At 31.3% G+C, this 23,555-nt stretch overlaps 2 protein-coding genes across 3 annotated transcripts; one reads left to right on the top strand and one right to left on the bottom strand.

The window, feature by feature from the left end:
- Nucleotides 1-3,888: 3,888 nt before the first annotated feature.
- On the bottom strand, nt 3,889-12,077 carry LOC111709805 (uncharacterized). Of its 2 annotated transcripts, XM_023483717.1 has the most exons (7): nt 11,350-12,077; nt 10,466-10,578; nt 8,958-9,057; nt 8,539-8,610; nt 7,010-7,167; nt 5,870-5,957; nt 4,630-4,819 (listed from the first exon to the last, which is right to left on the bottom strand). In XM_023483717.1, exons 1-7 carry the CDS (start codon nt 11,523-11,525, stop codon nt 4,729-4,731), a joined length of 798 nt encoding a protein of 265 aa, XP_023339485.1. In that variant the 5' UTR covers nt 11,526-12,077; the 3' UTR covers nt 4,630-4,728. The 2 variants fall into 2 exon arrangements, with proteins under 2 accessions (XP_023339484.1, XP_023339485.1); XM_023483716.1 differs by lacking the exon at nt 5,870-5,957 and having other exon boundaries at nt 3,889-4,819.
- A 1,282-nt stretch (nt 12,078-13,359) lies between these two features.
- Nucleotides 13,360-20,466, top strand: LOC111709806 (uncharacterized). Its single transcript, XM_023483718.1, has 5 exons — nt 13,360-13,560; nt 17,360-17,464; nt 18,767-18,823; nt 19,082-19,173; nt 20,329-20,466. The coding sequence occupies exons 2-5, from the start codon at nt 17,370-17,372 to the stop codon at nt 20,424-20,426; spliced, it is 342 nt and encodes a 113-aa protein (XP_023339486.1). The 5' UTR covers nt 13,360-13,560; nt 17,360-17,369; the 3' UTR covers nt 20,427-20,466.
- The last annotated feature ends 3,089 nt before the right edge of the window (nt 20,467-23,555 follow it).

The raw sequence follows: 23,555 nt of genomic DNA, 5'->3' as shown, positions 1-23,555 counted from the left end.
TTAAAATTAAAGTTTGATGTGAGCAATGATTTGTATTAAAGTATTTGTATTCACTAATCACTTGATGTCATTCGCCATTTCTCATTTTAAACCCAAAGCTAAAATGAAATAGACTTTGTGATGTTCAGTTAAAAAATTCCTCCAAGTAAATTAGAGCAGGGATTAAGCCCCTCCTCCTTGTATTTTAACTCCTGGTAGCTCCAATACATTTCTAGATTTTTCCTTCAGATAGAGATTGGTTGAACTCCCCTCTCCTCCTTGTATTTTAACTCCTGGTAGCTCCGCTACATTCCTAGATTCCTCCTAGTTAGAGATTGGTTGAATCCCCTCTCTCCTCCTTGTATTTTAACTCCTGGTAGTTCCAATACATTCCTAGATTCCTCCTTGTTAGCGGTTGGTTGAACTCCCCCCTCCTTCTTTTATTTTAACCCCTGGTAGTTCCAATACATTTCTAGATTCCTCCTAGTTAGCGGTTGGTTGAACTCCCCCCTCCTTCTTTTATTTGAACCCCTGGTAGTTCCAATACATTTCTAGATTCCTCCTACAGTTAGAGGTTGGTCGAACTCCCCTCTCTCCTCCTTATATTTTAACTCCTGGTTGCTCCGCTAACATTCCTAACATATGTTCAATATTGAATGCAAGGTTGCCTCAAACCAAGGAACGGAGCAACAAGGTTTCTCAGGTTTCCTTAAACCGAAGATTAACATCGTGTGGCAGGGGCACATTCACTAGATTCTGAATCTATCAATAATATAAGAAAATAAGTATTGAAAACATGATTTGAAGTTTTATATATATATATATAAATCATTATCATATCAAATATGATTTATCTTTTCATTTTTACAAAATACAAGACAAATAGTTACAGGGTTACCCACAAAGGATGAGACTTCAGAGACGACTGTACGGAACTTGCATTGTCTGTTTTCTTATGTTTGCGATTTCCTGCATCTGCAAGCTTGTTTTTGTCTAAAGTAATTGAGTCCTTGCCACAACTTCGGTTTTTCTAATCCCTATATCTTTTGAACCCAATGTCGTAAACCTTTGATATTTCAAACTTATATTATTTGGTCTTACAGAAGTCATAGTTTGAAATGGCAAATGTCTACAACATTGGACTGCAAAGATATAAGAATTAGAAAATCAGAGTTTGTGACAAAGACTCAATTCCTTTGAAGAAAATGTCTTCCATTGAATAATTTTTTCTTCAAAGTTCTAGTCTACAAAAAAGTCGTATTTTCAGTTCAAAATCCACGAACATTATTTGCATTAAAAGATATTGAAGACTATATAAAATCTAATTGTGATCATTGTTCAGTATTAATTTAATAAGACTAAATGTTCAAAATATTTATTCTCTCAAGAAAAAATTTAAGAATGTTTTATTTTCTCTTATAGGTTCTAACATATATACAGGGTTACCCACGAAGGATAAGACTGTACAGACGACATTAAAGATATGACGATCCTAAGGTTAAGTCTTCCGACTCGGATAAAGTATTAAAATTGCTGGGAATCATAAATATGAGGTAACCCTATATTTACGTTTCTTAACTATGATAACTAAAATAAATGTCGTCATATACATCAGAAAATTTGAATAATTTACCGACTTTAATCCATTTCTTTACTTTAATATGATATATCGACACTTTTTTGATAAAATGCTCAAATCCATGATGCACCAGACCTAAAGTTTTCTTTAGTAAAAATTTTATAAAGATGTTAAAACTCACAATTTTTTTGCTTTTTTTACATTTCAATACACTATGTAAACTAGAACAAAAATCGTCAAAGTAAATGAAGATGGTTGTCAATGCCAAATGATCCGACTTGAAACACTGAACTCAGAAACGCTTAAATCTAGAAAAATCCCATGAAAATAAAAAGATTATCAGGACAATGATCTATGTTTTTTGATTGGTAAATTGCCGAATGAGTTTTGAATTTATTCTTTTTTTAAATGAATGTTACTTCCATTTTGCTACTGGATAGTTTTGCAAACAGAAAACTCTAATTTAGAGAAAGGCTGCATACTCTCTAAACTCTAGTCGTCTTATACAGGGTTACCCACAAAGGATGGGACTTCAGAGACGATTGTACAAAATTTATACTGTCTGTTTCCTTATATTCACGATTCCCTGCAACTGTGATCTTTTTTGTTTCTTTGTCAAATTTCGAGAGTTTCGGGTCGTCTTTACAGTCTCATTTTTTTGTGGGTAACCCTGTATATCAATACGAGGAAAACGAATTTCTATTTCAATTTTGATTTCTACCAATCTTTCAAAAGCAGAGACACATAAACATGTAAACAAAGAGAAGTTGTCAATTAACAGCTTCTTTTTAATATGTAAAGTACAGTGAAACCCTTAATAACGAATACATCGAAAGAATTCATCAAATGTCGTATTCTTCACTTTCTGATAATGTTATTGTGTATATTGTATATTTTTATAAATGAATATTTTGCAAACATAAAACATTCATATCATGCATACACTGTATAGTACAGTTTAAAGCGTACAGTGTTATCCTTAAAGACGATATAGACGACTGGAAACAATTTAAATATGACGATTTGACGTTTATTCTGAATATGCTACATAGTCAAGCTTTAAAGGGTGTACTAGATAATCTGGAAAAGATGGAAACATGTGTGCAGCTGCAGGGTTTACGGAGAAGTTTAAAGATTTAAGGCTGAATAAATTTCGTACAGTTGTCTGTAAAGTTTCATCCTTTGTGGGTAACTTTGGTAGAACTGTTTTCATTAATCAAAGCACGAAATAAATCTTGAAATAAGACGACATTAGCTATTTTCATTAATCAAAGCACGAAATAAATCTTGAAATAAGACGACATTAGCTGTTTTCATTAATCAAAGCACGAAATAAATCTTGAAATAAGACGACATTAACTGTTTTCATTAATCAAAGCACGAAATAAATCTTGAAATAAGACGACATTCTTGACTGAATTTGTAGGATTTGTTTCTTAAGCTTATACTGAAGTTATGACTAACAAACAGCGGAAGGAATGTCGTTTTAGCTCCTTCTTTTAGTAAGAAACATTGTTTAGGTCTATTTTTTAAAGGGAGTGACCGGCTATGTAAGGTTGTTGAACTGAGTAAGCAGTGTTGTGGAAAGGTTCTTTCGGATTCATTTGAGACATATTAAACTTTTTAAAGATCTGTAAATCCTGAGTTTAAGCCCAAATTCGACGCTCAAAACTCCTACTTTGGGGGTGGATACGTTTTCAGAATTAGTTTTTTTTTTAAATTATCAGATAACGACGACATAAAATGTAAAAAAGTTCTACAATAAACTACAGACGTCATGTATAGGAACATGTTGAGAAAATAAAAATTAATCTTATCATCGAAAATAAGTAATCTTGTTCAATTATTAGTTTCTATTATCTCATTATTTTGGTTTCTCATTATTCACAAAGGTGTTCGCAGATTTTCTAGATCTATTATTGAAAAGACGACATTTGAAGAATTTGAAGAAATCTGCGAATAAATTCGAAGAAAATTAGAAATTCAATATAATAATGAAAACGAAATAATTGATTTTAGCATTGATTTATTGACAAATTTCTTTTGAGAAATCTGTTCCTAACTATCTAATTAGATTGCTGTATTATTGTTACTTTATTTTTCGTTGTCGTTATTTATTAATTAAAAAAAAACTAATTCTGAAAACGTTTCCACCCCCAAAGTAGGAGTTTTGAACGTCGAATTTGCGCTCAAACTCAGGATTTACAGATCTTTAAAAAGTTTAATATGTCTCAAATGAAACCGAAAGAAGTTTTCCACAACACTGCATACTCAGTTTAACTACCTTACATAGCCGGTCACTCCCTTTAAAAAGAAATAAACCAAACAAAAAAGAAAGGAATTCAGTCTTTCACAAACTTTACTTTTCTAATCCCTATATCTGTATCAACCCAATGTCAGAGACCTTTTATTATTGTGTTTGATTTTATAATCTAAGTTTGAAATATCAAAGATTTACACGTCACTAGGTTGCATATTCTAGAGATTAGAAAATTTGAGTTTTTGGTGGAGACTGAATTCCTTTTCTGGATATGGGACTCGTAGAACAATATGCTCTGTAAGTTTTTCATAAAGAATTAAGAAATTAAAAAAATTATCGTTTAATATTGGAAAACAAATAGTTATTTAAAAAAAATACTAATTTGTGATACAATGTATACAATATATATTTGAAAAGTCTTAAATCTCGTTCTGAACCACGTAAACCTTGTATTTTTATCTTGTGTCAGAATCCTTTAAAACTAGTTTTCTCATCTAAAAGCAAGATTAACTTTCTAAAAGTACAAATGTAACATTATAACTTTCGAGGACGAATACAATAGAACTTTGAAGATTCTAATAAAATATTTGACTCAGACTCCTTTAAATAGTGCTTTCAATACCACTTTTCTTCGTACATAAATTAAGTGAAGTGGCCTTGCAAAGTGAGAACCAGAAAACTGTGGAATAAGGTGATGAAATATTTAAGTGTTACAGCATAATCGGTTTTTCTTGTTTTCACTGTGAACCCAAGACATTAAGGATAAAAAATACAAAATTTCTTTCAGTCGCATTTTTTTTCTTGCTCCCCCTCCTCATCCTTGTTTTCAATCTGGTCCGTTTTCTGCTCCGAATCCTCCTCCGCCAAGTGAGATCGGTTTCTCAGCTTCTCCAAGGCCTTCATCTTGAACCTATTCTTGGCTCTGATAACCTTGAGAAGGCACTGGTAGGCCTCGTGCATATCCTGCTGGGTTACAGACCTGGAATTCTTTACTCCGCTCTCTGAAACCAATCAATTTAATTAATCAATCTATCTATCGAACTATCTATAATTTTCTATCGTTAAGTTCTATCGTTAAATTGTCCATTATCCATCCTGTAAATAGTATTATTATTATTAAACACTTTCCGCAAGTAATCTCTGTACATTCAGGGTTCTCCTTTTCTACAGATATTTACAGTATTCTCTTTTATTTTAATACAGCGAAGCAATGGTTGTCGTCTGTGTTCTTTTTCAAATTAGAAATGCCTTCTTTTTTTTACTAGCTGGAGTACCCGGTGTTGCCCAGGTCGTAAAAACACTTTTAAAAAGTCTCCTGCCACCCCAGGGAAACCCATGCATGGTTCCCTAAAAAAAATGTCAACCAATTCGGTCCAACCGTTAGGTCAGCTTTGGAAAACTGTTATATATTCATAATATATATTTTATATATGAGCATAGAACGTTATGAAATATATTGCCGGTATTTTCCTTGATTATCTACTGAAACGTTTGTAATTAATGAACACTGTACAATGTTAAGTCCGGTTCATTTTAAGAACCGGGCCGAACATCTAACCAGCTAGAGCAAGCTGTACACACACAGATTATACCAGGCAAAACGGATGGCAACTTCGTTGTTTTTTATTTTGGGAATATTAATATTTACTTTCCAAAAGTGGTAGAATATATCATTCACATTCAAATTTTTGAAAAGCGCGTTGTACATAGAATATTCTAGACTTTGTACATAGAATATTCTAGACTTTCAGGGAATAAATGTGACGTCATTTGTGTTAAGTAAACACAGTTCACTAGCGTACACTCAAATTTTTCGGCTTTTTACGCAGGATTTATGAGATATTGACAATGATGACCAGTTTTAGGTACAGTTGTCAATCGGGGATTTCTCCCTTTAAATGGAGAGTTCCTTTAAGAAAAATTCGAGAAGTTCAGAGCTCTGAATAACAAAGATATGAAGTGTTTACCATCATCCTTAAACCTTGTAAACCTCTTTTTTCTTAATTTGTAAATTCTATTTTGAAATATCTTAACTGTCTCTTAGTTTGTACTTGTTAATCCTAGGATTGTCGAAAGGCTGCCTGGAACAAGTTGTTATTGACAGAAGTTGCAATTCCATCTCCAATAATGATTTAGATTCTGATATTACAGGAAACAGAGCAGTTTAATCACAGTTCAACAAGAATTTTGAATAAATGAAATTTATCGCACAGAAACGTAAAAAATGTCCGGGAGTATGGTTTTAAACTTGTAATTGTATTAAAATTTTATGTTTACACCCTGTGGAAAAATGATTCCCTGTGAAAAGCAAGGTTGAATTCTCAAAACCAGCTGTTATTCACCAGAATTGAATTGAAAAATGAAAAAATAAACAAGCCTTATTCAAGACAGTTTTCTAAAATTTAATAGATATCCTTCTTCTATGATTTTCCAATTGTTTCTGATCGAGAAACTAAGGGATTGTTTACTTATTTGATTAAATTTTAAACTTTTTCGTACATTTTTCCAAGAATCTTTGAATTCTTTTTTGAAATTAATCTATTTTTTAATTAATTTCATTAAATAATAATCTATAATGTTCCCCCTCGTAATACCATTCTACGCTAATACTACTTTTCCCTGTAATTACTAGACTACTGTTCCCTTTATACATATTATTACCTAGACTACTGTTCTCTGTATATCTATTATTACCTAGACTACTGTTCCCTTTATACCTATTATTACCTAGACTACTGTTCTCTGTATATCTATTATTACCTAGACTACTGTTCCCTTTATACATATTATTACCTAGACTACTGTTCTCTGTATATCTATTATTACCTAGACTACTATTCTCTGAATACCTATTATTACCTAGACTACTGTTCCCTGTATACCTATTATTACCTAGACTACTGTTCCTGTATACCTATTATTACCTAGACTATTTTTCCCTGTATACCTATTATTACCTAGACTACTTTTCTCTGTTTATCTATTATTATTACCTAGACTACTGTTCTCTGAATACCTATTATTACCTAGACTACTGTTCCCTGTATACCTATTATTACCTAGACTACTGTTCTCTGTATATCTATTATTGCCTAGACTACTGTTCCTGTTTATCTATTATTATTACCTAGACTACTGTTCTCTGAATACCTATTATCCTAGACTACTGTTCCCTGTATACCTATTATTACCTAGACTACTGCTCTCAGCTCTAAATGCTTCTAGGAGATCTTCTTCTGTATATTCCTCAAGTTTTCGTGGTGTCTTTGAACCCTTTCTTCTTCCTAATCCTAGAACAGTCATAGCATGCTCCTTGCTCATTCCAGTCTCAGTGGTTCTTCTTGGAGGTCTAAACATTGAACAACATTCCAACTATTGACCTAACCAAGAAATAAACAATAAGAACGCTCTAAACTTTGTTTTTAACAAGTGAAGAATACTTTAAAGAATTGAGTCTTTCCCACAAACTCTGTTTTTATATATCCTATATCTTTTTAAACTATGAAATCTGTTAGATCAAATAGTATACGTTTGAAATATCCAAGGTTTCCAATATCAGGTTTCAAAGATATAGGGATTAGAAAATTTGGATTTGAGGCAAAGAAGAATCAATTCCTTTATTGGATCAGGAATTCAAACTCAGTCTGATCAAGGTAGATATACCAGGAGAGCCCCCATATATCTATTTACATATTCAGTGCAGCACACTTTCTTGTCCCAATAAATATAGGAATTTGGACGATTTGAAAATCGTTTTTGATTTTAGATTGTTGATGTATGACAAACAACTTATCTTCTGGACTTTTAAAAATTTGGCTTACTTTCTTTGTATCTACAAAATTGACAGACAAATTGAATATTTAAACATTTCTCATGTTATTTAATTAATTCAAAGGAACTAAGTCTTTGCCAAAAACTCTGATTTTCTAATCTCTTTATCTTTGCAACCCAATGTCGTAGACCTTATCTATTTCAAGCTATGAATTATGTTGGGTCAAATAATCCAAATTTTGAATTTTCAAAGGTAAACATCATAAGGTTGCAAAGTTAAAGGGATTAGAAATTTTGAGTTTGTGGGAAAGACTCAATGATTAAAGAATTTGAGTTTTTATCATAAAAATCAAATTTTCTAATCCCTATATCTTTGCAATCCAATGCCGTGTCCGTAGACCTTAATTATTTCATAATTTAAACTATTTGATCTGACAGAATTCATAGAAATATCTAAGTCTATGAGATTGGGTTGCAAAGATAAAGGGATTAGAAAATTAGACAACATGTTCAGTGCTGAGGCTGCAATTACAATTAAGCAAATGAAAAACAAACGGAGAGGGGTACATCTGTACAATGAACAGGGTGATCCTATAATGGCGCAAAGACAGCGACTTATAAACATGCTTTCAAAAGTAGCGCCATAAATGGACGGGCATGAAAAATAGAAACTGCGGACGCGCAGATGGAGAAAGGAAAAAAATATGATCATTTGAAATTATTAACTATGCCCCGTACCATTTTATTTTACAAAAATTGTAAAAAAATAAATTATAAAAATATTGTTAAGAAACTTAATACTTAAGATTGTAATTTTTTTATTGAAATTTTTTTCCATAATCAACCTCCCTCGCGCATTTTCTCTGATTTAAAAAATAACTGTTTTTTTAACATTTATTGACGATTATTGAAGATATTTTCATGTTTAGTATTTTTGAATGTATTTTACCTTGAAGGCTGATTTTCATCCGATCTTTCTTTTGTTACCTCATCCCAGAAATATTTTGGAGCTGCGCTGGGCCTGGGAAAACAAATATTTATATTTAGGCCTGAATGATTTTTTGCTCTGAAATTTTTTCAATGTTTTTTCTTTTTGCGGGGGAGCCTGAAACAAAGTTAAACGTTTAGGATAAAATTATCCCGAACTATTTTGATTTCAAACATGTTTTTGAGCTAGTCTATGAATTTGAAGGTTAAAATGTTTAAAGAGGGGATGAGTGTAAGTTTATATTTTTTGATGTTTTTTAATAATTTTTCAAAAAATTCTATTTTACTTTTAAGATTATGCTTTATATATTTCTTATAGAAAGAGTGGACGTGGGGGGGGGAGAGATGGGGTGGGGGTGAATTATAAATTACTATTTTTGCCTGCGTTGTTGAAGTAGGCTGATTGTTTTCTCAAGTTTTAAACGTTTCTCATTGTCCTCAATATCTGACATCAAACTCCCGCGTCGGAACACATTTTGAGCTGGGTAACACAGAACAAAACAACTTTTGAGAAAAATAATTCTTTTACTTAAAGGAACTGAATTTTTGCCACAAACTTAAATTTGTTATTCACTATTTCGTTGGAACCTGAAGTTGTAAACCTCTGATTTTTTTTAACTTTAACTATTTGATCTAACAGAATTTATAGTTTGAAATATCAAATGTCTACGATATTGGTTTGCTAAGATATTGGAATTAGACAATTTGGTTTGGTGACAAACACTCAGTTCTTTTTCATGATTACTGGGATGAATTGTTTCTCATTTGTTCCATTGTTAAATATTGTTTTTGGTTTAAAACATGAAATTCTTATCATTTATTAATACATTTGGGTTTAAAGACCTGAATTTAAAACTCAAACAAGCAAAAAATAAGTGAGATTCCTGGCAAAAAATTAGTTCAAGGCAGGTAATGCATTAAAGGGACTCTAGGTGTAATTTCAAGTGACCAATTATTTGTACGAGTGGTGTACCCTTCAAACTAATAATTGATCAAGGATGACAGACTTTTCAATTTGTCCTTATTTATCAACACTTGTTAATTTGTCCTTATTAATCAACAGGATCGCTTGTAAAGGTGTCCTTATCTATCAACAGGAACTCTTGTCAAGTTGTCCTTATTTATCAACAGGAACGCTTGTCACGTTGTCCTTATTCATCAACAAGAACGCTTGTCAAGTTGTCCTTATTTATCAACAGGAACGTTTGTCAAGTTGTCCTTATTTATTAACAGGAAAGCTTGTCAAGTTGTTATTATTTATCAACAGGAACGCTTGTCAAGTTGTCCTTATTTATCAACAGGAACGCTTGTCAAGTTGTCCTTATTTATCAACAGGAACGCTTGTAATTATTTCTAACTTTGTCTGCAAGAATTAAAGAAATATTACTATTTACTCTATAGAAATCACAGTCTCGCAGGAAATAAATATTTATACATTCGAATTTTTTAAAACTGCAGGTTTGTACATAATGCATAATAATAATAACAAAGAACCATCATCTACAATTTATATTAATAAATAAATGTTACAGCCATAATCTGAAAATTTAAATGCACCAATACTGGGTTTGTGATGACATTGAAATGGTGAGTTACATAAAGACCTTTTGAGTAAAAAAAAGTTTCTGCAAATTGATATTTTTTGTAATCTACAATTTTTAAATATTAGATTTTATTTAAGTAAAAGAACATCAAAATAAGGTTTACAAATGTCTTAATGCCTAAAATTAACAATAAAATAATGAATAAGAGGAGTATAGTTAATCCGCACAATATGGATTTCAATAATGTTAATCTTATTCCAACCTTTTAACACCCTTATCATCTTTAAATAAATCGTAAAATTAGATTTTAAAAAACTACGCTAAATATCTGAAAAGTTCTGTTTCCTAAACTGGTTCTCCTGCTGCCTCCAAAGATGCTGCTTCTTCGACTATCCTCGCCACTCGTCAAATCACTCTCTCCTCCTGGATTTCCTCGTGAATTGTCACTCCATAGTTTTCTGAATAAAATTAAAATAACATTTAAATCACTTATTTTAATCCTAGAAATCTTTCAAATAGATTTAGAAGATCTAGAAACTAAAAAATTGTTTGAAAATATTGTGTGCTTTATAATTCTTACTCACTTCATGGTAAATTTTATCATGAACGTGCTTTAAAGTGATCATCGTGCTATAAAGTTAAAAAATTGAAATTCACTTAATTTTTTATTTTTGCTTTCTTATAAAGCTTATTTTATCTAGAAACAGGCATAGCAATAAGAGAAGTACACAAACGTTTCATGAAATTACTTATAACAATATTATTTTGGCACGACATGCTGTAAAGTTTTTAGACTTTTCGAAAAATTACTGACCAAAAAACTTAAAACACTGCGAACCAAAATAATAGTATTATAAATAGTTATATTGGAATTGCAGTAGTTCCAAATCCGAGCTCTTTTTTTACAAAAATATTAGTTCTCCATTAACTATTTTTTAAATGTTGCTAAAGTTTAATTCTAAATCCCTTTATCTATGCACGCAGTTTAATGGCAATTAGAAAAAAGGAAATGAATGTTCTTTTCTTTCTTACTTTTAACTAAAGTTGTAGCTTTAGATTTTGTTATCTGCAACAAACTCTTCCTTAGACAATACACATGTGCCCTGATGATCAGTTACAAATATTTAAAATTTTAAATCCTTGGTGAAATTCCACAATTGAAAGAAAGAAAGACGACGACAATAAGTCCATGATTTCTGGTTACCACTGTACTCCTGTCTTAAACCTACCCAAGTTCTTCATGGATTGATTCTCTTTTCTCCGATCCTCTTCGGGCAGTGGAAAAAATTGGTATCTCCAATCCTTCATTTTTCTTTTCATTTTCCTTCTTTTTCCCTTCTACCTTGCTCTTCTTCTTTACAGATTTTCTCTTTTTCTTCTCCTTGGTTGGTTTAATTACGTCCATGATGTTTAAGAAGAAATATTGTTAGTATTGTCAAGCTGAAGTTCTAAAAACAAACTGAGAACTTGTTTTTCCGTTTGCAAGAATATTGGAGCAAGGTGAGTTTATCAGGAATCAGGATACTTACAACTATTGATACCACCCAACCTCTTACCTTCATAACACATCCCAACCTCTTACCTTCATAACACATAACACAGGGTACTTGGAACTATTGATACCAACCCAACCTCTTACCTTCATAACACATAACACAGGATACTTACAACTATTGATACCACCCAACCTCTCACCTTCATAACACATAACATAGGATACTTGGAACTATTGATACCACCCAACCTCTTACCTTCATAACACATAACACAGGATACTTGGAACTATTGATACCAACCCAACCTCTCACCTTCATAACACATAACACAGGATACTTGGAGCTATTGATACTAACCCAACCTCTCACCTTCATAACACATAACACAGGATACTTGGAACTATTGATACCAACCCAACCTCTCACCTTCATAACACATAAAACAGGATACTTACAACTATTGATACTAACACAACCTATCACATAAAGTGTAAATTTTGACCATTTTTTGATTTTTTGTTGCCGAATATTTTCTAATTTTAATAATAATAATGACATCTAGGTAATATATGATTATTAACAATTGTTTAAATGATAACGGGGCCTTTTCTTGCTGAAGAGTATTTATTGATAAATTGTTGCAAAAATAGAGATAGATAGATAAGTATGTGAACAAATTCATTTAGCTAGATAGATAGATAAATTAGTTTTGATAGTTAAAGATAGATAGATAAAATAGACCATAACAGTTTATATTCTCACGGTATAAAGTTATATTAAGTAATTATAATAAATCTGAAATATGTTTTTCTTGCACCTGCAATATACAGTCTGCACCATTATACATTTAGAGATAATTCTTTTATGTTCTTATCCATACACCTTATCCATCCATGCATACTTAATCATTCACATAATCCATACTCATTCACACACTTTACCCATACTCATTTACACTCTTTATCCAATACTCGTTTAGAGACCTTATCCATACTCATTATACCCTTTGGCTACGCCCCCGGGTTTATCATTAAATCCCTCGGGGGTTTAAATTTCCATTGATTCTAATTTGTCTGAGAGTAAATGATACATTCATACACTTTATCCATACTAATTCATTAACCTTATCCATACTCATTCATTCACATTATCCATACTCATTCATACACCTTTTCCATACTCATTCATACACTTTATCCATACTCATTCATACGCATTATCCATACTCATCTAAACACCTTATCCATACTCATTTATACACCTTAACGATACTCATTCATGATCACCTTATCCATACTTATTCATTCACCTTATCTATACTCATTCAACACCTAATCCATAATCATTCATACACATTATCCATACTCATCCATACGCATAATCCATACTCATCTAAACACCTTATCCATACTCATTCATAAACCTTATCGATACTTATTCATGATCACCTTATCCATACTTATTCATTCACTTTATCCATACTCATTCATACACCTTATCCATAATCATCCTTACACATTATCCATACTCATTCATACGCATAATCCATACTTATCCATACACCTTATCCATACGCATCCATGCACATTATAGATAGATGCTAATCCAAATTAATAATTATTAACCTTTTATTCATAAATGTCAATCAAAATTAAAATAACAGTAGTTGATATTACTGATTACTCGCAATTAATTAATAACGGATTGTTAAAGGTTTGATATCTTGGTGTTTCGCTGATATGTATTTATCTATCCAGTATGCACTTGAACTTATCAATGATTTAGTATCTTTAATTGAGATATATACGCTACGCATCCTTATACCGTCGTGGTCATCATACCATTACCGTGGGATGCGTAAGCGTCACAGTGCTGTGACGCAGCATTGCGACGCTAAACCGTCAGTTTTTGGTAAGCAGTGAGCATAGGAACACCCAGCATTAGGAATGTTATCATGATTTTTTTAATAGCACATATTTTTTTTTAATTCTAAGAATTCCTTAAACATCGTTGAACTATAATGTATTTAGGAAAAAAGAAAATTTTACCGGCTAAAAATTGCCTCATTAGTACTTGCTTCACATGAGATTGAAAACATTTCAAAAAATCAACAAACAAAAAAAAGACGGGGGGGAGGATTCTGAAAAAACATATTTTTAACATTTAGGTTGCATTTGTAGTATCTAATTGGAAACATTGATACATCCATAAAAATACCTTTGAGGCTAAGAATTAATTGTTTTCGGTTCAGAAAATTACTGGTGTTGTCCTCCGCCAAGTTTAATCATTCAAACTATTAAACATATCTTATCTTTTCTTAACATTACTAGCATTGTCATTTTGCCAATATGGAAATGGCCCTTTATAAACCGTAATAATTATTTTGTAAGATTTGTTTCAAAATACTATCTTTTTCAACCAGTATTTTCACTTTCCAACAAATGTAAAAATTCCATTTTTTTTCGGTAAAAAATAATTTTTCTATATTTGCGATTTTAATCAATTCGAATCGAACAGACAATTGTTTAGTGGCTGATTTGTAAAAGACGACTTTTTTATTCAAGAGCGAAAAACAAGATTCAGGAATAAAAATCTCTACTCTAAAGTTAAAACTTTTGTGATGCTAATCTCGGGACTAATAATTCCTCATCGGTATCCCCGTGGTGGTCATACCCTGTAGGGCTTATAATAAATGAAGGGATCAAGCATTTATCCTAAATTTTAAAAGTGCTCGCATTGAATATCTAGATCCTTTAAACAAAAGTTCTAACCTCTGTTCAATGAAAGTTAAGAAAGGTATGGAGTTTACAAAATATGGAAAACCATTTTAGAGAAATTCTAGAATGTTTATACTTCAATTAAAGTCCAAGGATGTCAGTTCTTTTAAAAAAAAATTTAATTTTTTCTTGTCTCTTGTTTTTAAAAAGAAACTTTCTTTTTAGAATTTAAAATTAGCTCCGAAACAATTGTTCTCCTATTTTATATATAACATTATTTTTTTGCAAAAGGATACTATGCAAGTTACAACCTTTTCACTCACTATATAGCTTTTTTAGTTTGACTTAGTTTGTTTCTAATTATAGTTTATCCGCTTTGGAAAATCTTTATAGAATAATCAAAAAGGGTTAGTGTAAGCATGGAAGGGCTTACTTGTCAATGTTCTTGTAATCAACAATAACAGTGGGGCGGATAATAAATCGCCTCGTAGATTTCAATGAAAAGATTTTTAAAGAACTTATTAATCTAATTTTCGAATCCATGATTCTTCAAAAGCTTTTTTATATGAAAACTTGGACTATTTCATCCAGCAGAATTTATAGTTTGAAACATCAAAGCTCTACTCAAAAAAGGTCGCAAAGATCACCGGTTTCGAAGATGTAGGGAGCAAGGGCGTATATAGGGGGGGGGGGCAAGGGAGCAGTGCCGTTACCTAGAACTCAGAGCTATTACACTTTTCAAATCTGAAACTGAAGAGTGAAGAGTATTAAAAACAGTAATTTGATGGTTTTTTCTGTTAGTTTTGTTTGATGAAGAGATAAAGTAGTCCTTGTCATGGTAATTGGACTGTATAGTGTTTGTATACCTTGAAAGTATTCAAGAAGCCAAATGTTTTGAATTTACGATTCAAATTTTGCCCCCCCCCCCAAGCTCTTAGGGGGGGGGAAATGTTTGCCACCCCTAGATTTATTACTGTATACGCCCTTGATAGGGAGTGGAAAATTAGACTTTTTTCCTTTTTGTTTGTAGGATGAATCCGGTATGTTTGTATCACTTCTAAACTATAAATCCGATATATATATATAAAATAATAAATTATATATATATATATATAATTATACTCTCCAACCTGCCAATCAGACATTTTGCCAGATTTCATGGTTTTATGAATTTTAATCATATCTGGAGAAGACAGCTTTTTACTTTTAGATTTTAGCATCCTGGTCCAGTAACTATTAATATCCCCCCCCCCCCCCATGAAACCTCAAATAAACTCTCTGTCTCTGTGTTTTTTACTTTTTTATCAAATGAAGACAAACAAAACAATATTAAAAAAACACGAAAAATTAAAAAAAAAAATTATAGATTGGACGATGGACGTAATATTAGGTAGTTTAGCTTTTATATTTTTTGTATATTCAGACTTTAAAGAATCGTCATTCTTATAAAAGGTTTGAATAGATTCATTGGTGTATATTTCCTAATATATTAGTATATTATGGGAGTTATTGTCCTAATTTATTAGTATATTATTGGAGTTATTGTCTTAATTTATTAGTATATTATTGGAGTTATTGTCCTAATTTATTAGTATATTATTGGAGTTATTGTCCTAATTTATATGATACAAAACCAATTTTGTTTAAAAAATTTATTTTGCAGATTAACAAAAATTCTTACTATTATTCAAATACAAAGAACCCATCTTAAAAAATCAATCGTCCTTGCAAGCAATTATTGGTTTTATTAGTGGTTTAGTAATTACCTATTTTTACCATGAGAAAATAATATTAAGGGTGTCCCAATAAACATGAAAATTATTCTTAATAGATATAATTGGTAATATCATTTATAAGCCTGTATTACGTCACAAGAACTCCCACCAATGTGAGTGGAGTATACTGGTCATGTGTTACAGACAGAGACCACTATACTGCACTACCATTGGTGGGAGTTCTGGTGACGTAATACGGACTTATAAATAATATTATTAATTATATCTATTAAAAATAAAAATAAAAGCTGTAAAATAATAACTGGGAAAAACCTAAGTTACAATAAGGTTTCTCTGGGATATCTTTGATTTCAGATTGGTTGCGTATTTGCTGAATATGATCTGTTTAAACATACTATTTCTAACCAAAATTGTATATATATGAATTTTCGTATAAAGGAACTGAGTCTTTGCCTCAAACTCAGATTTTCCAACCCCTATATTTTTGTAATACCATGTCGCAGAGCTTAGAGATTTCAAACTATGAATTCCGTTAGTTCAAATAATCTGAGTTTGAAATATCTAAGATTTAATCCATCAGGTTTAAAATATATAGGAATTAGACAATTTGAGTTTGTTTCAAAGACTTATTTCCTTTGACACAGTTTTATATCAATTTCTCGAGACAGGAACATCAGATATAACTTTCATGGGTCGCAATAGTGATAAGCTTTCACCCTATACCCCCTGTCATTTTTCCCTTACAGCCCCTTTAATATCTTTTGCACATAACAGGCAGACCACATATAGGAATTATTGGGATGAGGGAAACATTATTTTCGATGCTTTATGTAGATATGTTCATGAAAATATTAAATTCCCGAAATAATGCCGCGTAAATAGAAATAAAAAATCGATTTTAAGTATTTTTTTCTTAATTTTTATTTGAACACCATAAATGCAAGACCAGGCTTGTAAATTGCAATATGTCCGCATTCAAAAATAAATTATTTTATATCCTGGGGGATTCAAGAATATGAAAATTCAAAGACGACATTATATTTACTAAAAATCTATTTACGAGAAGAGTTATTATGATGAAAAGCATATAGTGGTCAACGTGGTGGAAATAATCTCCTTAGAATAAAGCACCGACAGAAAGCTTATCAATACAATATCAACGTCAAATTGTGAGGATCTTAAACAGATTTGAATATATCTGATAACGCTGATCTTGAACAGATTTGAATATATTTTGTCTGATACCGTTGATCTTGAACAGATTTGAATATATTCTGATAACGTTGACAGGAGTTTGACGATGAAGTTTCTCTGCATCCTGATTCTATCCGTCCTGATTACACAGAGTGTTGGAAGAAGACAACAACAAGGGACCTGTGGTCTAACATGCTTCAGGGAAATATAGAAACGGGAAGGACGAAAACAAGGACTAAACAGGATTAGGAAATTAGAAAGAGAATAGGACAAAGAAATTAGAAACAGAATAGGACTAGGAAATTAGAAACAGAATAGGACTAGGAAATTAGAAACAGAATAGGACTAGGAAATTAGAAACAGAATAAGACAAGGAAATTAGAAACAGAATAAGACAAGGAAATTAGAAACAGAATAGGACTAGGAAATTATAAACAGAATAGGACTAGGAAATTATAAAACAGAATATGACTAGGAAATTAGAAACAATAGGACTAGGACATTAAAAACAGAATTGGACTTGGAAATTAGAAACAGAATAGGAATAGGAAATTAGAAACAGAATAGAACTAGGAAATTAGAAACAGAATAGTACTAGGAAATTAGAAACAGAATAGGACTAGAAAATTAGAAACAGAATAAAAAAGAATGCCAGAAAAACGCCAAAGTAAAAAATGTCTCATTGATTTTCGTTTTTAAACTTTAAAGTTTTTTCGTGTTTTTTTTTCGGGGCTTTACAAAAAGTTTCGTAAAAATCTAACTTTAAGTTTGTTTGATTATGTTATGTAACAAGAATCATATTAAAGACAAAAACCCTAGAATATCTGAAAAACTAATGATGCTCATATATCTATCTAAGAGTTCCAAAAAACATTAAACATTATAAGAAATTGGCAAATGTTTTTAAAATCTTTTTTTCAATCATGCAACTAAATTAATATATGCTATCAAATTGTAAAATCTTTCCTTTCGTATCTTTAATCTCAGGAATTCCAAAATGTGGTTTTAGTTTCTTAAACCTTTAAATTGTATAAGGTCAAACCCATTGAAATCTGTTTGTCAGCTAATACGAATAATTATATAATTTTATTTGTTTATATTTAACGACTTCTTTTATGTTCTTCCAAGTTCAATTTATTTCGATGGTTTTTCGACTATAAATGATTTTGTCCCGATTTTAACTTATAAAATACACAACTTCCAAATTTATTTATGTTCTTTTGAAATTAGAAAAATACTTTTGTTTCTATGTTTATTTTGAAAAGAGCAGGATTGACGCGATGGCAGAAATTATAGAATTATTAGAAAGGAATAGGAAATATTTGGACAATGGATAGTATAATTTGTCAAAAGCCAAATCTATGAAAGTAAGAAATGAAATAAAGAACGTTATTCTGATAACGTTGATCAGTATAATTTGTCAAAAGCCAAATCTATGAAAGTAAGAAATGAAATAAAGAACGTGACTTTAAAAACAAATAGAGACTAAAGAGAATATTTTAGATGGAGAAAATGCAAAGCAGTTCTCAACACTCTCACATCTACTGACGGGGATGCAAGGTTAGAAACTTTTGAATTAAGAAGATGGGATTAAGGTTCAGGTTCAGGATTAGAGGCCTCCCTGAATTCGCAGGTAGAATTTTTTTTTCTGAATTTGCAGCAAGGATATCTTCTTTATCCTTGATCAGACAAAGGTTTTTAAAGGGTAATACCACTCTGTAAATGTGGGGTCCTACAGTACCTTTAAACCTAAAATCAATTCAAGTATTAGATAAGATTAAAAATCACAAAACAAGACTGATGAAAAATGTTTAACAGGCCAGGTCAGCGAGGAACTACGGGTCAACTCATCTTTGATAAATGCGAGGATCCTCCAGCTAAATGCAGTTGCGAGGAAGAACCAAAACCAAGTAATTATTTTAAATTTATCAATTTGATTAGGAATAATTATTATTTGAGTTGATTTATGACTTTATTAATTATCTATAAAATTTATCAAATTAAACCAAATTTTGTTAATGAAAAGATGCAGTATTGTATTTAAATATATTCTCATTATAATAATACCTGTCCCTTCATCTTATATTACCTCCCCTCCATCTTTTACCAGTCCCCTCAATACCAGAATATACCCCCCTCCCCCCCCCCCAACGTCGGTATCTAAGTTTTTCTCCGGGTATGTTCTAGAACTGAATGATGAACCCTGTCAAGCATATCAGCTGCAAACCAAGCATTTAGTCTTTATCTTTATATTCACAAGTATTTTGGCAACATCAACTATATATATATATATTTATATCATGTGTTGAATACTTCTTTTCTTATATTTCTTTATATATATATATATATATTCCCGTCTTTACGTCTAATTTTTTAATTAGCATTGATTAAATTTTACAGAAGTTATAATACTTTTGTTAATTGTTATAGTTACACAATATACATCCTTTTTTTTTAAATTCTTAAATATAAATTGTAAAAACATACATAATGTCGTCTTTAAATTTAAGTGTCTTTGATTATAGTTAAAGTACATTTAAGTACATTTAAGTACAGTTAAGTACAGTTAAGTACAGTTAAGTACAGTTAAGTACATTTAAGTACATTTCAGTACATGTTAATAAATCTAATTGTTTTATGGAGAAGTGTTTGCCACAAGCTCAAATTTTCTAATCTCTTTATCTTTGCAACCTCATCTCAAGTTATAATCCTTTGATATTTCAAACTTAAACTAATTGAACTAACATCAGGTTGCAGAAATATAGATATACGAAAATCATAATTTTTGGCAAAAACTCAATCCATTTTACAAAAAATCGTAAATTGATCTAAATTAACTTTAAATTGATGAATCCTAGTATTATAATCTCATTTAAATCATACAAGCATCAATACAAAAAATAAATCGATGATTAAATTGGTGATTCAGTTTCCCTCTAGTGTTATATTTACATGGTTCAATAAATATATTCCCCCCCCCCCGGCCCCCTCTTTTACGTTTAATGATGTTGTCAGGAAGAAAACGTTGTGTCATCCAAACAAAAAATAAATCATCTTTTTTTCAGAAGAACCAACGAAACCCCGGATGCCGAAGTCGATGCTAGATTATGTGGATGAATCGGCGGTAGACTGGTTTACTAACCTAGTTCATATTGATCAGTAATTTCATATATTTGTTGAAATAAATTCTATAAATTATTGAATCTTTTGTGCATGAATATAAAAATTAAGGAAAGGAACGAAGTTCTTGCCACAAATTCAAATTTTCTATTCCCTATATCTTTGCGACCTGACGGTTTAAACTTAAATTTGTTAAATTTAGTCTACCTAAATTAGAATATCTAATCAAATATTTCACGGGGAACAAAATCACCAAAAAAACAGTTATGTTTTTTTTAAAAAAAAAAATCTTCTTGATATGTTAACAACTAAAAGAACGTTGAACTCAATTTTATATTTTGACATCACTAATGATATTTAAATATTTAACACTATTAGTCATATAAAATCTACCTTAACACTTTTTAGAAACATGTTACTTATCTTAGTACAATTATGTATAGAAACAGGTAAAATAAATTTGTACTCCCGGATCACATGATCTTAATTTCCCGTTGAAATATAGAACTCTCAACATACATCTTTATTTTGTAACTTTTTATGCGTATGTTGAAATTCGTGTTTTCAATTTAAAAATGCATTTGTCTTCACAACATTTTTAACTATATATAATAAAGCTCAACAAACAAATATATATAGCTGGCCAAAAGGTATATATATAATTGTTCGTTTATAGCTGGCCACACGGTTAAAGCAAATTGGCAGATTTTTTTGCTGGAACCCATAGGTTACGGATACCCCGGGGGTTATATAGGATAAAGAAAATAATATTTTGTTTTGTTTTTAAAACCCGACCGGGCAACGCCGTGTACTTCAGCTATTTTCAATATAAATGAAAAGAATTGTTACCTTTAGCGTAAATGAGGCGTGTATATTATCCTGCTAAGCAGAACTCAGGGAGCTAGATTTTTTTATGATGTCTAATTATTATAAATCTTTAACTGTACGCATCTCTGTAGCTTCTCTACTCACATGTGGTTTTATTGTTCTTAACAACCAACCGGAACCCTGAGACAAAACAGACCACGGGATTCCTGAACCTGGACCCGTTCTATTATACATATCCGTCCTTCATTCTGTAATATTATTCTTGTATACTCTTTACCCTGTATTTTGTACCCTGGCCTGTATCTTTTATTCCCAATCAGTCCTGTATCTTGTATATATCCAGGTTTCCTGTATCCCTTTTTTGTATCCTTTGTCCTTATTTAGTATTTTGTATCCTGTATCGGGTCAAGTATCGTGTATCTTGTATCAATTGTATCCTGTATCTGTATCTTGTATCCTGTATCTTGTATCCTGTATCTTGTATCCTGTATCCTGTATCTTGTATCCTGTATCTTGTATCCTGTATCTTGTATCCTGTATCTTGTATCCTGTATCTTGTATCCTGTATCTTGTATCCTGTATCCTGTATCTTGTATCCTGTATCTTGTATCCTGTATCCTGTATCCTGTATCCTGTATCCTGTATCTTGTATTCTGTATCCTGTATCTTGTATCCTGTATCTGTATCTTGATTCCAGTATCTGATAGTTTACTTGTCTCCTGTTTCTTGTATCCATCTTATAAGTTAACTTGAATGTTCTTTATACCTTCTTAATTTCCCCCTATCTTCTGTCTGATTATAGCTAAACCCATCATGAACCTGGGCCCAGGTTCATGATATACTCAGGAATCATAAAATGCACTTTTAAAAATAATAAGACAATTATAAGAAGAGTTATACATTAAAAACTGAAGAAATGAAAGTACGAAGCGATGAGTAAATCCGTGAAATCACGAGTTCACCCAGTATCTCGTGCTGCCCCGCCCCTCTATACTCTGACCGACACGACGGCTGTGACGTCACAAACACAGAAAAACGAGGCTGAGAATTCCGTATACAGTCAGTATAGTCACATGCTTATTGCTTTGGCAAGCTTTAAAAAAGTTCAAAGTTAGAGTGGAAAAAATACGATTTATCTATTATATTTAAACAATTTTTTTTAATGTAAATATGAGCAATTTAGGAAAAATTACCTGGATTTTTATTCTGTATCTCTTCTTGTAAGAAAATATCCTAAGTGAGTAAACATTATATCTACATATGTTTACTGCCCAGTACACCTTGTGATTAACTAGAGATATATAACTAAAAACATGTACACACAATATTACGTTCTAGATTCAAGCATATCTGCTCAGAATCAAATCAGCTATATCTTGGGTTTTAAATACTTATTTGTTTTTTTCCCACTAAACTTTCTTAAAATATTTTTTTTGTCTTACTTAGTTAATTATTTGTGAATCTCCTCATCTTAAACATAAACAAATCGAAATTTAACTTTTTATATTCTTGTTTAAAAAAACGCAATCCATTTTTTTCTGGCACTGTTAGTCACGGGTCATTGACTTTTTGAAAATATCATATAATTGAATACTATATTTTATATTTTGTGAATTATAATCATGTTTTCATGTTCTACAAAATATTGTTCAGTTCAAGGCAAACACAATGAAATGTAAGAGGTTTCACGCCAAACTATAGTAAATTTCACGTCAGATCGGAATATTTTGTGAACAAAAAACAAAAATGTTTTACATTTTTTATATTTAACCGAATAAATTAGCTCTTCTCATTCTTGTGTGCGTAAAACCAAAACTAGAGAAGCTAGCTACGTGGTCAAGCAGAATTAGTGCCAGTGATATCTCTTATCAATTTTACCTTTTCATTTGCAGTCTATATTGTTATAGACAATGCAGAAGAAAAGACAAAAGAAAACAAAATTTAAAATTCAAGAAATTATTGAAAAGAAAAAAAGAAGAAACTTGGGAAAAATGATCACAGGGTATTATAGGATTTATATCAGAGGCGTACACAGTGGGGGCTCATGGGGGCCCAGCCCCCTCTCTGGATAAGTAAAATTTGTTGCTTCCATGGGGTTTTCAGGCCCCAACTGGTGCTGAGCCCTCCAAGAATTTTAAAATTTTCTTATGATCACAACAAAAACTACCTCCCCCCCCCGCTTTCCCCCCGCTCCCCCCGGATCTGTATAAAATATATCTTAATTGTACCTTTATTAATAGTAAATAGAAGTTCCTACCCCCTCTTTACATGTAACATAGGTCCCTTGCGAAGCATATAAAATGTAAAAAGAATATGAAGGTGAATACCGGTTTGAACTACCGCC

Source organism: Eurytemora carolleeae, unplaced genomic scaffold (genome assembly GCF_000591075.1).
Source record: "Eurytemora carolleeae unplaced genomic scaffold, Eaff_2.0 scaffold174, whole genome shotgun sequence".
Classification (NCBI taxonomy): Eukaryota; Metazoa; Arthropoda; class Copepoda; order Calanoida; family Temoridae; genus Eurytemora; species Eurytemora carolleeae.
Note: the sequence above shows the minus strand (reverse complement) of the source record. Positions and strands in the feature narration are given on the sequence as shown.